This window comes from Manis pentadactyla, chromosome X (genome assembly GCF_030020395.1).
Source record: "Manis pentadactyla isolate mManPen7 chromosome X, mManPen7.hap1, whole genome shotgun sequence".
In the NCBI taxonomy this organism is placed as follows: domain Eukaryota; kingdom Metazoa; phylum Chordata; class Mammalia; order Pholidota; family Manidae; genus Manis; species Manis pentadactyla.
In genome coordinates this window covers 30,308,275-30,325,241 of record NC_080038.1, presented here as the reverse complement: position 1 = coordinate 30,325,241, position 16,967 = coordinate 30,308,275, and the positions used below count along the sequence as shown (strand labels likewise).

At 34.6% G+C, this 16,967-nt stretch overlaps 1 protein-coding gene across 1 annotated transcript in view; it reads right to left on the bottom strand.

Annotated features, from left to right (window-relative positions):
- CFAP47 (cilia and flagella associated protein 47) overlaps positions 1-16,967 on the bottom strand; it is a 510,608-nt gene that overhangs the window by 53,294 nt on the left and 440,347 nt on the right. Inside the window, exons 58-60 of the mRNA XM_057495502.1 lie at positions 8,047-8,206; positions 6,502-6,596; positions 3,235-3,381 (exon numbers count right to left, since the gene is read on the bottom strand). Coding sequence (XP_057351485.1) covers positions 3,235-3,381; positions 6,502-6,596; positions 8,047-8,206 — 402 coding nt within the window. The remainder of the gene's footprint in view (positions 1-3,234; positions 3,382-6,501; positions 6,597-8,046; positions 8,207-16,967) is intronic.

Genomic DNA, 16,967 nt, shown 5'->3' with positions numbered 1-16,967 from the left:
TCCTCTTGTGTATTTGCTCTTAGAATGCCTGCTTGGAAAAAATAGTACCCCAGTTTGAATGATCTTTTTTGAAAGACACCAGGGGTGTCATGAAAAGAAAGGGTTGATTGATCATGACTGAGTCATGTGTACAAGTTGATGAGTAGGCAGAGAAAGTAGGCTGCAAAAAGAGGAGAAAAGCAGGCAGGTAGAGAAAAGCAGAGAAACAATTACTCCCCAGCTTTACATACTGCAGCTTCAGCCAATGAAGATAAACAGACTTTCTGTGTTCTGATTATAAAAGATATTGGGGAGGTAAAGACACAAGCCCAACCTTCATCAGACTTGCCCACTCTGCCCAGGGGGACAGTATATGATTGAAGTATTATTAGAATCATGGGGTTAGCGGAGGTAATTTCCAAAACGAAGGACAGCAACTTGGCAAGATTGGCAGGACAAACAATCTCATAGATACTCATCTCATGGGGAAAATGGATGGTAAATGTACAGAAGTAGTGAGGGATCCCACTTGGTTCACAAATTAGCAACCTAAGGAAATAAGAGGCTGGAATGATAGCAGGGGACAAATGGTGAATGCTAATTCTGGATTATTTTATAGAGATTGAATCACTTAAACATTTTTGTAGGTTAAAAAATGATTGAATATCAGTGATTTCATATAAGGACATTTTTGTGGGTCAAAAATGGATGAATACTAGTAATTTTCTATGTTTCAGAGTATTATTTTATTCAGAAAGTAATAGGTAAACATTACTACTGAAAATAAAAGAGTAATAGGGTCAAACAGGGTAGGAAATAAAATAGAACAGAGTGCCATAATAAAGGGAAAGTGTAAACAACTCTCGCTTACTGATTGGCCACTCTGTACCAGGCATTATGCTTTATGTTAGGAAATGTCTTAGAAAGCTTTTCCTTTATACATTTTTTTTTTTGTTTCCTACAGGGCTTTAAAAGAAAAAGCAATTAGGTTAGGCCTGATGACAATATGAACAGTTCAGAACCTACTATTTCATATCTAGGTTTTAATTCTAAAGTTATTTAAAAATTGAAAAAGAAACCTTTAATAGCCTGGATCAGACACCATCCCTTCCACTGCTGTGTTGTACAACCCTGGGAAAATCACTACACTTATTTTACTTAGATTTCCTCACTTGTAAAATGACAATATAGTGATATTACTTGCTTCATAGGGTTTCTCTGATAATAAATCCTATAATATTATAATGAAAATAAAATACTTAGGACAGTTCTTGGAGTGTAGTAAGTGCTCAGTAAATAAACTGGCATGACTATCAATAGGGTTCTAATCTGGGTTTGGGATAATGGAAGAAGGCACATGAGAATACTTTATGTCACACAGGTGGCAGAGGGAACTGAAGAAACTAGACGGGACTCAGTTCAAGGCAATAGGGGCTGTGCAGAGAGCCAGCCAGTTACATTTGGATCCTTGTCACAGTAGGGGATTTGACATGCTGACCAGAAACTGGAACTCTATCCTAAAGAGTGGGGACACCAGTCCGATACTAGGAGAGAGATGGGGTGTGGGTGAGTTTCCAGGCCCAGAAAAATATTTGATGTGTAATAGGTTCCCAGTTGGACTGATGATAGATTTTATCAGTCCGTAGTAAATAAAATATGGCAGAGACTGCTATTGTCTTCCCAATATTTACTTCCTTCTTTTTCCACTTGTAGTCATAAAAGGTCCCCCCATTTTATCTGAGTCTGACAAGAGACAGCATTTCCCAGCCACAGTTGCAGCTGGATGTGTCCATATGACTTAGTTCTGACCAATGGGATGCCAGTACAATGACGCATGCATCCTCAGGTCATAGCTTTAAAGGGAACTTGCTCTGCACAGCAGATGGGACTGTATGATTGAGCATGCAGATAAGCACAACTTAGCAGATAGTGGAGCAACAGAAGGAACCTGGGTCTATGGATGATCTCAAGGGGCAGAGGCACTACACTCTCTAGACCTGCTATAAGGCCAGGCTTTCGTGTGAAAGAGAAATAAGCCTGTCTTATTTGTCACTGTTAGTTGTTCTTGGTTAAAATAGTGGGTTAAATTCCCAACATGTTTCTGCCCCTCAAGTATGGTTGGAAGCTTGAAAGGGTATGTATCAAATTTATTATGTTGTAATACCATTTGAGTGGGACTGAATTGAGTTTGGGGGCAGCTATCCATATTACTTCAGGAATTTCTTGAAACATTTAAAATGAGAATTTATTATTTAATAGAAATAGCCACTATTACAAAAAATAAAAACTCTTACAATCTCTTGCATTCTCTATACTCTTGTATATACTCTCTCTCCTCAGTTATATCTCATTTGTATTCTTTTATCACTGAGATAATTAGAGCAGAGACCAAGATGATAATAGAGATCAAAGAAAAAAACTGTAGATATGAATGAGAAAACTAGGGAAGATATTTTGTTTCTGCAACAAATTTTCATACTTAATTTTGTAGTCAATTTGCTTTTTAAATAATGTGTAAACATAGACTTTTCTGCCTTGATTTTAATAAAATACTGTACAGGAATTTCCCTTGCAGTGTGAAATAGGAGTATTCTACTCTAGTTAATATGAAAGACAATTAAAAATAAAGTTTGCCTGATTGGGATTTGACTTTGCCAGACCATCATATTCACTTTTTGAAAAGTCTTGTTTAAGACTCTAAATGTCAGAGGGATTATTATACAAAATTTATTTGGATATTATAGCTAATTCATGTCAGTTTTTATATTTCTTTAAATAAGAAACATTTTATTCAAGGTTGTGTTTCTAAATTTAAAGCTTGTAAGACATGTCAATCATATTCCTTAAATCAGGAGAGAGTAAAGGAAGAAATTAAAGTTGAAGGGCAGTGGAAATTACATTTACAACTGATGACAGAATCACAATATATTCTTATAAATCCATTAATAACCATAATGATTGTCATTTTGGAGACTGCATGCTCAATCGTACAGTCCCATCTGCTGTGCAGAGCAAGTTCCCTTTAAAGCTATGACCTGAGGATGCACCCGTCATTGTACTGGGATCCCATTGGTCAGAACTTTGAAGAGAATGAACCTTACTGAACACTCACTGAGCACTATGTTAATAATATAGCGTAAATAAAAAATAAATGGACATGGATTTTCATGTAACTGAGTAACCAGCAACCTTCCACTAAGGAACTGAGTTTTTATTTATTATCAGTTTTTATATCCATGACTGTGGTTCTCTTACCATGAACATCTTCATAAGACTCAGATGAATTTCTTTTTGGAATTACTACAAAATCTGTCACATCTGGATTTTCTCCAAAAAATTCACCAGCGAGTGTGACTTCCACCTCCTCTTCTACCTGCTTCCTGGACTGACATTTTATGACAACTACAGGAGAGGAATATTTCCAATTAATTGGACTATTATTGTTATATGATCATTCATGAGATAGAAGAAAATGAATTATGTCATGAAAAATAAAAGTTCCTTTGGCATACCTTGACTTGTCATTGTATCTGGCATTAACACACACATACACACACACACACACTCAAGCAACATATACATACACTGACATTTTTGAAGCAAATATGAATATTAAATATTACATAAAAATAGCATGACAGAGATAAATCTGGAAGATATACAATAGCTTATATAAGGTTATATCAGGATGTAGAAATTTGCTATATAGAAAGTTTGATATAATTAAGGAATTGACTTAATATATCAATAATTCAACTGGGCATAGCTATCTGTATGCTCACTTTAATAAATACCAAACTCTACTTACATAATATTACAACAAATACCTTCAAATAATTTATTTGTAATATTTATTTTATAATAATACTTTAAAAATATTTCCTATTAGATTATTTACATGCACCTTAAAATTCATATTTAAATTATTTAAAATTTTTTTCATTTTTTTCTATATACAACTATTAATTATATAAAGAAGTATTAATGTATTCCTTTAGCATCAGCTCAGTAATACTATGGGGCCTTGTATACTAGAGTCCACATAAATAGGAGGGAATATGATTTCTCCAAAATATATTAAATGTTATATTTTTATCAATTTAGATGCATACAGGATACAAATTGAGTATAAGGGATAAAAAGGAAATCATGATATAAAAAAAGCTTTAGAAATGTATTATGGTATACTTTTGTTGCATCAGTAATAATATATTCATCTAAGCTGCAAAGTTGGGTAATGTCCTCAGATTTATGTTTTCACAATACATACCACATTTATATCACAAAAATAATGAAAATAAACATATTTTTAATTCTAAAATGTACTGGTTGATATTGAACATTTCAGACTCAGACTAAGTATGTGAAATGTACACTAAGGGCATAAAGTTAGATGTAAATTAAGAGAATTGAAATGGCTGAGGAAAATGTACAAGCTCTTCTGGTTATAATTAGCTTCAGTCTTAAAGCATTAAACTGGAAATTAGGGTGATCAAAGTTACAATTAGTGTCATGTCACTGGTCTTGTCCTCTAAGTCCTTAGGAAATTAGTGCCCTGGCAATGCAAGCATCACTCAGTCAGAATGGATTCACATTCTATTGTCTTCACACTGTGACAGGTAGTAGAGTCTTTTTCCAATTATCTGCCCCACTGGATAGGAGCAGATAAAAATGCAGAGAGAAAAGGTGGTTCACAGAACAACAAAAGTACTCCGCATTTGAGAATAAATTCAGTGATAGATACATAAAAAAGGAAAGAAACAATAACATCGATGGTGATACAGTTGAGCATGGAAAGCAAGAGGCTATTCTGATGTGTTCTTAAGAATGAAGAATGAATGCACTGTACAGAAAGTAAACAACACGTAGTTATAAAATTCTGCCCATTTGTTTCTCAAGGGCGTTTGTAGATAAAAATAATACTAGAATAAGTTTTAGATTTTTCATAAAATGATTACTTGTATACAATGCAGAATTCATGTTTAATTTAAAAATCAAATAATTACAAAGAGAAGTGACTTGATGGAAAATACCTTTATGCTTCTGGAGAGTGTTTATCTTGTTTTTTTTTTTTTTTGAGGAAATCTGTGCCAGGAATTTATGTTTTTATATGCTCATAGGCTTTGTTTTAGACTGAAAAACTACTTTGAATCTTTAATCTGGGAAAACCAAAAACCTTGTCTGCAGTAGACATAAGCAACACTGCTGTTAGAATTCTAACAGAGCAATGTCTAGACTTTATTACATCACTTTGATCAGATGACTTTGTTATAAATTTTAAACTGCTCAGCTCTATGGAAAGTATACAATTATCTTCTAGAAGGAAATAAAAGAAACATTTTGACATGTTTGTGAAGCATTCTGAAGATAATTTAGTGTATTTGAAATATTTATCTGTGTTGGTAATTTTTTAGCTCAAGAATAAAAATACTTCAAGAAAAACAAATGATATCTATTGTCAAAGGTACTACTAGATATGTGTATTTTTTACTCCAGTTAAAATTACATGACATGAAGAAATATGTAATCTTGGCTTTCTTTTATAACCAGTGTATCTAGGGAAATGTTGTTTGAATCATTTTCTCTTCTTTCTAAGTGCAGTGACATAATTTATGTCATAGAAGACTCTTTTTCACTAGCAAAGATGGGTATTGGAGGGAGAAGGTAAATGCAAAATTTCAAGATTTATTTCAGCTCATCTGTTGCTCAAGGTGGGGAGAGAAAGTCAGTGTTTCTCAGTTATGAAGAACGACATTTAGAGCCTGGTAAGGGACTGGGACACTAAAACTAGCTTTATGGTTATCTCAGAGAAATGGCATTTCTTAGGCTGACCCTTGGAAGAAAAGGGGAAAATCAAGGAATGTGTAAGAAGTGAGAAGAGTATTAAGGAAAGAGAACAACAGTAACTCAAGAGACACCTGGAGTATGTGGAGAAAAAGAAAGGGGTCATCGAAAAAAAGAAAGGCATTTTAAGAGTAGGGACAAAATTCCTGTTGTGTGTATGGTTGCAAAGCGAACCTCCTTCAGAAATACAGTACCTTCTGACTGTGTTTGGAGACATCACAGGTTTTGTGTCTGGGACATCAAAGAATAGAGGAATCAGTGTCCCCATAGGACAGTTCTTGGATGAGACTTAGAGTCACACAGAAGCTGGAATATGGTGATTAAATGTGACTCAAGAGCCAAGAACCTGGGAATCTTATAGATGTAGTGCGGGGCTCTGAGAGCCTCACAGAATGTGGGATAAAGAGTCCTGAAGTTAATGTTATGTCAGTCTCAGTTGACTTCTGGGTTTCGCCAGCAGGAAGAGCAACAGGAAATGATGAGGTTTGGTGGAAAGATCGTTGGACTTACTGTTAGGAGACCTGATTCACTCCTAGCTCTCCCACCACTAGGGCTGGTCCCTCCACAACTCGCTGTCTCTGGATCTCAATTTTCTTACTTGTACGAAGAAGAGATGGGATTAAAAGGCCTCTAAGGTCCCTTGGAATCCTGGGGTTCTCAGAATTTGAATGCACTTACCTTGAGGGCACTTAGGATGCAGTGACTGTGGGAGTCCAACAATGGGGTATATCCAGTTTATTGCATGGATTTCTCCACTGTCTATTCCCATAGTTCTAATGACAAATCGAATTATTAAGAGTGAACAAAAAACATAAGTACTTTCAGTAAGGCAGCATATTCCTTATTAACCTGATGGTATTTTTAGCAAAGCTTGTGAATTTAAACTTTGGCAGAGAGAGACTGCATGTGAAATATTAAACCATTTCTGCACATGCTGATTTTATAAACATTTCAAAGCAAACCCAGAGGAATTAGCACAAAGAAAAATGCAGTACAACCATCGCGAGATGTAAGTTAAAGCTGAAGAACTGTTTTCCCTATTTTTAAAAGTTGCTATTCGTATTTCCTGATGTAACAAAACTGTGATTAATCAGAGACAATACAGTTTCCATGGGTTATATTCTAAATTGGACAGGCAAAACACACACAAAAAAAAAACCCCACCAAAAAATGGCATTAAGTACAGGACTTAAGAAGGTAATGAGGAATTCCTTTTGGAGGAATTTACTTTTGAAATAAAGTGGGCATTCATCAAAATATTCTAAGTCCATCACACACCATCAGGATGACGGTGGTACTAAATAATGGTTCTGATCATTGTTGGAAACAGGCATTTCTTGTTAAAAATGAAACCTAAGAAAGGGCAGGCAGGACCAGCTTCATGAGCATGTGACCTATGCAACAGGACAAGAAACCCACACTTTGAATTGCTCCATGCTTGTTTAATGCCCTACTGTAACTGTCTTGAAATTCTTAATAATATCTGAGCAAGGGCCCCCTCATTTTCATTTTACCCTGGGACCTACAAATCGTGTAGGCAGTCTTGACTGCCAGAGTGATGAAAAGCATGGCAGAATGGATGCTAATTCGCCCATAGGAAATACTTTTTTAAAGGTAGAGAAAAAATTGTGTGCATATCTAACCAAGTAAGAATTTCTTTTTAATTAAGATTTCTGGGTCGTTATTTAATAAAACTATAAGAGCAGGAAAAAAACACTTAAATTTTGCATCATTATTGGAATGTCCTTAAAATTCAGTGAAGCAAAGAGGGTACAAATAATCTGCATTCTGGCAATGACAGGGTGTCTCCTAGTCATGGCAGGGTTTTATCAGGATGTCATATCCCCCTGACACAGTGCCATCACTTGGTGAATGCCAGCATCACCAGTCCTATACTTTGTCCAGACAAGCTGTTTCAGGTTGTTCTGTAGATATATATTATTTATTGTCTTATCAGTAACTATTTTCTTAGTCAAAAATGAGTCCCTTTGCATGTTTGTGGCTCTGATTCATTCATAATATGTAAGATTGACTTGTTCATCACTCTGAACTACAAATCAGCAAAGATATATGCTATTCCTATACAAAAATGTTTTCTGCCTCTGAATATATATATTTCAACACTTCAGAGACTATAAAATCATGAATGTGTAAAAGGAACCAATCATATCAGTGCCAGTCAAAATGAAATCATTTCCCTTCAATGTCTCATTTAAATGTTACCTTTTCATCTCTGTGCTCAATTCATCAAAATTGTCAATGGGCCAATTTTCTCCATTTGCCCTCATCATTTGAACAATGACCAGTGTTTTCTGTAATTTCATAATGTTGGGCATATATAACACGGGGATGTCTACATTCTTTTTAGGAGGTAATGCAATTCCTGTAAAAAAAATCCACAAAAATAATTTCAATGTGGTAAACATCTTCAGAGTATAAATTTTAACACCAGAAAGTAATCTAATTCCTTTATTGATTATCAAGTTTTCAAAATCCCTTCTGAACCAAAAAAACACATCATGCTAAATTACAAGTGTACGTCACTGGCTTCACAGATTTTCCTCAAATACCATCAACCCTGTTAAAAAACACATTTTATCCTAAGGCAAGAAAGTTGCCCTGAAGGAATCTGGAAGGGCTGAAGAAATGTTGAAAGGGATGGCTTGAGCTTCTTAGAGGGACTAAAGAACCATAAAACCCATGAGTCTTTTCAAGTCTTATTGCATTTTACAAAAGACAAAGTACAGTGATTTTTGATCCTCTAATTTCTCAAATATATTTTTTCTAGACCATAACAGCTCCAGATTTCTGCTTGCAGCCCCAAAATGGCTACCAGTAAACCATTCATTTAACTGATCCATGAGGGAAGCCAAAGCTTATTTGTGAAAAAAAGGGGCATTTGCCCCAGGCGATAAAAACAGAAGACAGGAAAACTCACAACACTGTCTTGTGTTCTAATGGATTGGAAGTTTTCAACCTTTACTTTGTGCAAAAACCACCTGCAAAACTTGTTAGACATGGAGCTTGCTAAGCCCCAACTGTAGAGATTCTGATTTATTCAGTCTGGACTGGGGCCCCACAACATGCATTTTAAATAGCACCTCATGGGATCCAGAAGCAGATGGTCATAAGACCATACTTTGAAAATAAAAAATAATTACCAACTGGACAAGTATTGAGAGGTTGAAGAGTGGTGAGCTTCAGGCCATTTGTAACAATGAGGGTTTCCAAATTAAGAGTGTGTTGTTTTATTCTGAAGAGTAACACTATTTCTTTACAAGAAAATAAGAGATTATTGAACATATTCTGTTTTTTAAAATTTCTTTATTGTAAGATTGATGATATACAAAGCCATTTTGTCTCAGATAAGAAAACTGTATGAAACTATTAAGAACATCAAGAAAAGATACAGTAAATAGCCTCTCTGCAAAATAACCCAACTCTAGATTCTTGCAAATTTTCAAATTTAAAATTGTATTCCTGCAGGAAATGAAAATGTTCTAAGGTCTAATATCATAGCTAATAATAACTAATATGATTACTAGTTAATATTTATTGAGTACTGACTGTATGCCAGAGTCTGTGTTAAGTATTTTTCATAAAGTATCTCATTTCATTCTCAGAAAATCAGCATAAATTAAGTGCTGTTATGTTTCCCATTTTAGAGATGGAGAAACGGAGACAATCTGGTTAAATAACTTGCCCAAAGACCCACTGAAAGACTGTGTTGTTCTCTAAGATACCGAAACAATCTCTGTTATCTTCACATTTGTTGTCATGATCTCTACATGTTTAATTAATCATTGAATTCAAATGAATAAAAACAGCAAGAGCCAGAATAGGATAAAGGGTTGGAATAGGATGCAAACAGCCAAGAGCCGTCAAATAAGCCATATGTATATCTCCAAGGAAATCAAGCTTAGAAATGATCATCTACCCTTATAAAATTATACTGCACTAAAAACAGATTATGAGTAAAACTAAACATAGACATTTAGGTGGTGTAGGGAGTCAAGACAAAGGTACAAAAGGATAATTCATTGCTAACACCATGAGCCTGTCTGATGTTTACTTGAAAATAAGGAAAGATAATGCTATGACAAGTAAATTATATATCTAGTAGCCTATTGGTGGCTGTAACTTGACCAGTTTACAAGTAGAACTATAGCTCCCTATTGAATTCACCATAAGTTTCTTTAACTATAAATAAATGCTTGAAAAATAAGAATTATTGTGCTGTTATTAACTTTCAAGAATTCATTGAAATTTTACATTGAAAAAAAACCCTGAAGATTTATCCAATTCATTTTTTGTCTCACAAATGAGTTTTATTTCTTGTGGTTTTCTTATTGTCCTTTGCCTCACTTTGAGTAGAAACAGGAAAGCTGTCCTTCTGTCTTATAAAGAATCTACCCATGTTTTCTTCTAATACTTAATCCTCTCATTTTTATAGATGAATATTTGGTCCATTTGTCATTTACCCATATGTATGAAATGAAGACTGTACCCAATGTTATTTTCTTCATGAGACGAATTATCCAAAAACTACCTATTTAAAAGTTCACTGATTGGAAATGCTGCCTTCATGGCAGTTCCATATGTATTTTGGTCTTTTTCTGGATTCCCTGGATTTCTTGGGTCTTTCTTTCTATTCATGTGTAAGTACCACATTGTTGTAACTGTAGATGCTTTATTTTCTAGTAGGACTAACTGCTTCCTACCCTAACTCATTTTCTAAAAGAATTTTTCTCAATTTGGAATGAATAGTTAGCTCCAGGAAGCAGATGGGGTGGCAAATTGTACTTTTAAAGGGATCACCTTACATTTATACTTTCGAGATAAATGACAATTTTGTCCATTCATGTTCTATCCAAGAACAAGAGTACAGCCCCTTTATTTTATTTTTCTCATTTGAACATTGTATTAGGTGCTTCTAGGATCTTGTAATAGCTCTTCAGCCAGTTTTAGTTTTCAGTGTCACTAGAGGCTCATTTCAGCATCTTCATATGGGTTCAACAGGATGCTGGGAGAAAACCACATCAGCACTTTCATCTTCTGACTTGGAAATCTAGACAGTATGATTACTATGCTCATTAGATTAAACAATCTAAGAAAATATATTCTAAACTTAAAAATTTTCTGAGCTTATCTTTCTGTTTTACTCCATTTCTATACAGTAACTACACAAACTGATTACAAATATATTTACTTTGTTCTATTAATCTTTCTTGAAGTTCAGAACCTTAGTAATTAAGCATTTTGGGGGAAATACGCACATTTTATTTTACGTAAATTATTTAATATATACATTTTTGTATGACAGAGGTATACATTATTTATAGAATTTTCACAACCCTGATAATATTTCATGTTTAGTATGTGAGAAACTTTAAAAAGAATGACATTGATTGAACTATTACTGTGCTGCTTTTGAAATCTCCTATGGCCTACTGGCACTTACCATTTAAATTTTATTCAGTGTATTTTAAAACTTCTATTTTGATTGCTCTTTGGACTAAAGGTGCTAGAATTATTCATGCACTTATCTCCTATATGAAATACAGAAACTGTACAATGCTTTAATGGCTATGAGGTACCCAACCTTCTTAGAAGAAAATCTTCTCAAGAGAGTAAAGTGAGCATAATCCTCCTTTTAATAATGAAAGTATTTCATCCTGATTCATTTTTAATCACTTAAGTTGTATTACATTACTGCTTCCCACAGCATAATTTCTACTATTTATCATGGCATTAGAAATGGCCCACGTCAGGTAATCAAAGAGACACTAACAAACATACTAGCACCCTAACCACCCTATTACTTTTGTTAGAGTGACTTATTTTAAAATAGACTACAAAGTTTTTATTTTAAAACATCAAGTCATCAAGAACATCACTTTTCATTAACCATTTTCATCCATGAAATTTATGTGCTTTCTACTTTCATATTTTCATACTTTTATATTTTCAATAAATGATCTTTTTTGGAAAAATAATTTTTAAATTATGACTAAACACTGGAACAGAATTGTTAATGTGATGGTTGGGAGAAGAGTCCTTTTCAATATTTCTTTGGAGATATTATGAGATGAACTTGAACCCACCCCCACCCCCAGCTTTCATATGCTGAGTCACTAATTTCCAGAACCTCAGAATGTGACTGTATTTGGAGATAGGACCTTTAAAGACATGGTAAACGAAGTTATTTTGTTTAAGCCATCCAGTCTGATATTTTGTTACTGCAGCCTTAACAAACTAATACATAAAATTAGCTTTTCCTTTTTGAATTTGCTTACAGAAATTCTAATTCCAGACTCTCAAAACATAGGACAGATAGAGAAACTTGACTCTGATTTGCCATTTGGCTGCTATGATCATGGCAAAGCTAGAGATGAAGCAATCTTGCCTTCCTACCTGTACCCTGTTGACTGAATGAGGGAATCTATTAAATAGCAAGAAGAGCATTTCAGAGATTGAATTTTCTTTGTGAAGGATTAGACTGTTGCTGCTTTATTCTCTCCATCTTTTACAGAGCTAGATAATGTCTGAGATTTAATAAAGAAGTCCAAAGAAGACAAGACCAAAGGGACTAGAGTAAAAGAAAGTAAGCACTAAGTAAAAGTGAAAGTAAAGGTGGAAGGTCACATTTACTGACACAGATAATTTGGGAACAGATACAAAGCCATGCTTCTTAGGAAAAAAAAAATGTTCACATTGGGACATATGTTTTTCAAGTAGATTTTGCAGTTATTGAACGCAAACGTGATCAGTAAGATAAACTTTATGCTGTGAACTAAGGACCCGCAGTTTAAAGTTTTATGTTTGTTTTTTTTAAACATTAAGATTATATTAGCAAAAATAGAAACAAAGTAGTGCATATAAAAATATTGACTTTAATGTAAACACCTCATCGCTGGCTCAAAATGAATTAAAAATCTGCCATTAGAGCCTCCTGACTGCAAGACACAGTGAAGGACAGTTTTCTGACATTGAAGGCCATCAAGCATATGGTGCATAAGCACTGAAATTGATGAGAGAGAAGGTTTGTGAACTCCACATGAGTGTTTGTACAGAATATCTTAATGCTTCTCTCCAGTCTCATCTTCTATGATAATATTTTCCTCATAAATAGAAAAGATAAGGTCTAAAAAAATTCATGTCAGGGAATTGAGTATTTTCTTGGAAAATAGTTATTTTTAATTTTAATTTCAATTAAAATCACCCACAGAGAATTTTAAGATAAAATTACATCTATTACTACAACTAATATGCCTTATTGATCAATTACCATGTCTTCCTCATCCTGTGAGCTCTGTACTGTGTGTGTGTATATAAAAATCTCTCTCTTCACCTATGGGAATACTCTATGATGTAACATAGAAAAGAGCTTTAAAAGTTTAAAACTTTGCTGTGTTTCACTAGTTCTGGGTAACTTGGGAAGTTATTTAAATTTCTAAGTGAGATTTTCCTCACATGAAAAAGGAAGCTAATATAATACACATATCAAGGCTTCGCTATGGCAAAGGTACTACTCCAGTTCCATCCAGATAATCCCATTTTGTACACTATATATTGATTCTGTATTATTTTATTCTTTCATTTATTCATTCAGAAAATACTATGTGCTGTGTACTGAAGTAAGCACTAGGGATGAAATAGTGAAGAAAATAAATAACCTGCTTTCCTGGGTCATGCATTCCAGAATGTGTGTGTGTGTGCGTGGTGGAGCTGGGGGTGATGGGGATAGAAGTTGACATATAAATAAAATGTGTTATATGTATGATGGTGTCAAGTAAAACCATAAAAGGCTAGACAGTGATGGCCCAGGAAGTCTTTTCTGATAATAAAGTGTGGCCCAGGAAGGCCTCGCTCATACTGTGTCACTTGAATAGAGCACCTAAGGAAGTTTGAAAAGCCTTATAGACATCCCGAAGGGAAATACTGAGATAGCAGACAGCTATCTGAGTGTGGATTTAAGGATAAGTCAAGGTTGGGGCTATTAATTTAGAAGTTGTTGGAATCTCACATGCAACTGAATTAGATCTCACCAGCTACGAGTGTGGATAGAAAGGAAGAGGGAAGACTGAGCCTTGGGTCTCTAGGCAGTCAGGCAGACAAGAATAGAGGAGAAATGCAAGAGAGAATGAGGAGGGCCTACTAGAGAGTTAAGAGGAGAATCAAGGAGGAATTGAACCCTGGAGGCTGTTTCCAAAACAGTGAGAGATCAGCTGTGTTAAGTAGAACTCATATGTTGAGCAAGATGAGGACTGCGTATAGATGATTACATCTAGCAATGGTAGGTTATTACATTACAGGGATGATGGTATCAGTGAGAACAGTAAGTACAGGCAACCTTTCAACTTGTGCTATAAAGAGGGATCAGAGAAATGGGATGGCAGCTGGAGGGATAAGGTGTAGACAGGCCTGCCTTTTAACACTGAGAGCTATTGTAGCATGAGTATGTTCATAGGAATAATTCAATAAGAATTATTATAGAGACAACAGAGGGGAGAACCCTGGAGGGCTCCACGAAGTTGAGTAGGTGTGAGGTTCAGTGAACAAGCTGAGGGATGGCCGTATCAGAGAGTTTTCCTGATGTAATGGGAGGAAACACAAGTCACATGGATGAAAATAAAATTAGGCTGGTCGATATAATGGAAGAATCAGTTAGACTCTGATTTGATTCTACATGTTTAATGAAACAGGAAGGAAGAATATCAGATATGAGAGGGGGAAGAAATGCTAGATGTCAGTTGTAGTTATCAGGTTACAATGCACTGTAGGAAATTTTACTATACCAAATTTTACTACAGGAAAGCCATGTCCCATCAAAAGATCATTACTCACTCACAATTTACTTATTTTTCTATCTCCTTTTCTATCTACCCATCTATACATCCATCAACCATCCTACCTGTTTTTAAGGCCTGATATTCTATCACTCATAAGCAGCTAATAGTCCTTCCTCTATTAGGATGTTTACCTGTATTTCTGAAACTAAGAAAATTGCATAAAATAACTGAAAAGAAAAATGGCACTGTGCCTTGGGCCCCATGTTACAAATCCTGACTTTATAAACAATTTTAGTAAGTTCAATTTCTGGTCTCTTCATAGAAATATTCTGCTATAAGTAGGTCTAAATTGCAGATTATAGAGATTTTTCTGAAGGGCAGGTATTCAGATATCAGAACAGAGCTGTAGCTTTGTGTTTTATAATAAAATCAGTAGCTTCACCGGCTAATTAGCAAGTCCACTTGCTTTATGCTATAAATTGTAATTACAAATCTTTGTGATTGGAACCTGACCTAGTTTGTGTGGAAAATCAGTCACTTGACATAGTAGGAAGGGAAATTTCATTAAAAAACTGTTAACTCATGCTCAGCTGCTGACATAATTTAATAAACATTCATGACAATTACCTGGAGACTGGGCATGCTTTATGTCAGGCAGGAGCACACATCATTAAATGTCACTAAACACTGAGTTCTTGAAGACATTTTCCAATTCATAAATGGCAACATTTAATTTCAAAAACATTATTATTGCAGATAACATTTTTAATACTGATTGTCAAACTACATTACATATTTTAACTAAAGTCAACATGAGACATAGAAATTACCTCTCATAAGGAAAAAAACATAAATGTCTTTTTAATAAATGCTAATGCTAGAATTCTGCTTATTTAGCTCTGATTATTAGCAATTATAACACAGATGATGCATATTTTATCTTTTGAAAAATAGATATTACAGATACCACACATAATGTATGTCTATATCCTTCTGACTATTTTCTCATAATCTAACCCCTATTCAGTACAAAAATATTTTAGATAATTATAAACATGCAGTTGTATGAAATGAAAGATCCCCATGTATCCTTCACCCAATTATCTCCATGGTAGCATCTTGTAAAACCACAATATAATACAAAACCCAGAATATTTGTATTGATAGAATAAACATATAAAAAGTTCCATTACCACAAGTATCCCTCTGGCTGAACTTTTATAGATACTCCCTCCTCCCCCACTCCATCCCTGCATCATTATAACCAGTAATCTATTCTCCGTTTCTATAATTTTGTCACACCAAGAATATAATTATAATATATGAATATATGCAATCATACAGTATATAAATTTTTTAAGTTGACTTTTTCACTCAGCATAATTTCCTGGACATTCACTCAAATTGGGCTTACCTAATATCTATGAATAGATATAGATATGGAATATATAGACTCTATACCCTCCACATCAGACAGTGTTGTAAATTTTGCTTCAATTAGCAAATATGAGTTAAAGGAATTCAAAAAGAATAGGGTAGTCCATTATTATATTAGTATTTATTTTACCAATTCTGATGCTCTTCACTTTCTGAAGCTCTCTCTAATCCTTCCAGTGTCGCCATTTCCTATCTGTTTAGAGAACATCCTTTAGCCATTCTGTAAGGGCTGGTCTGCTTATCATAAATGTCTGTCTTTTCCCTCGGCTGAGAATGTCTATATTTTCTCTTTATTCATGAAGGATATATTCTCAGGATCCATAATTTATAGTTTACAGGTTTTTCTTTTCAGCAATATGTGCACCTTCCTTCTGGCCTGCTTGGTTTCAGATGAGAAGTCTCTTGCCATCTGCATTGGTGTTCCCCAATTAAGTAATGCGTTTCTCTCTGGCTGCTCTCAAGGCTTGTTTCCTTATCTTCAGTTCTCAGAAGTTTAATTATGATGTTTCTTCACATGAATTTCCTTTGCTTTAAAGTGTGTGGAGTTTACATAGACTCTTGAACCTCTAGATAGGAGTATTTCATCAGATTTGGCAAGTTTTCAGATATTATGTCTTTGAATAATATTTGAGTCCCAGACACTCCTCTCCCTCTGGAGATCTGGTGATATGATTGTTATCTCATTTATTATTTTCCTATGGGTGCCTGGGACTCCGCTCATTTATTTTCTTCGGCTTATGTTTTCTCTGTTATTCAGAATGCATAAACGCTATTGATCTGTGCTGATGCTCACTGATTTCATTCTCCATCATCTCTATTGTCTTCTTGATCAGGTCCAGCAAGATATTTAACTCACTGTATTTGATCATTTCTGTAACTGTGTTTCTTCAACTTACAATTTTTTTCCCAGATTCT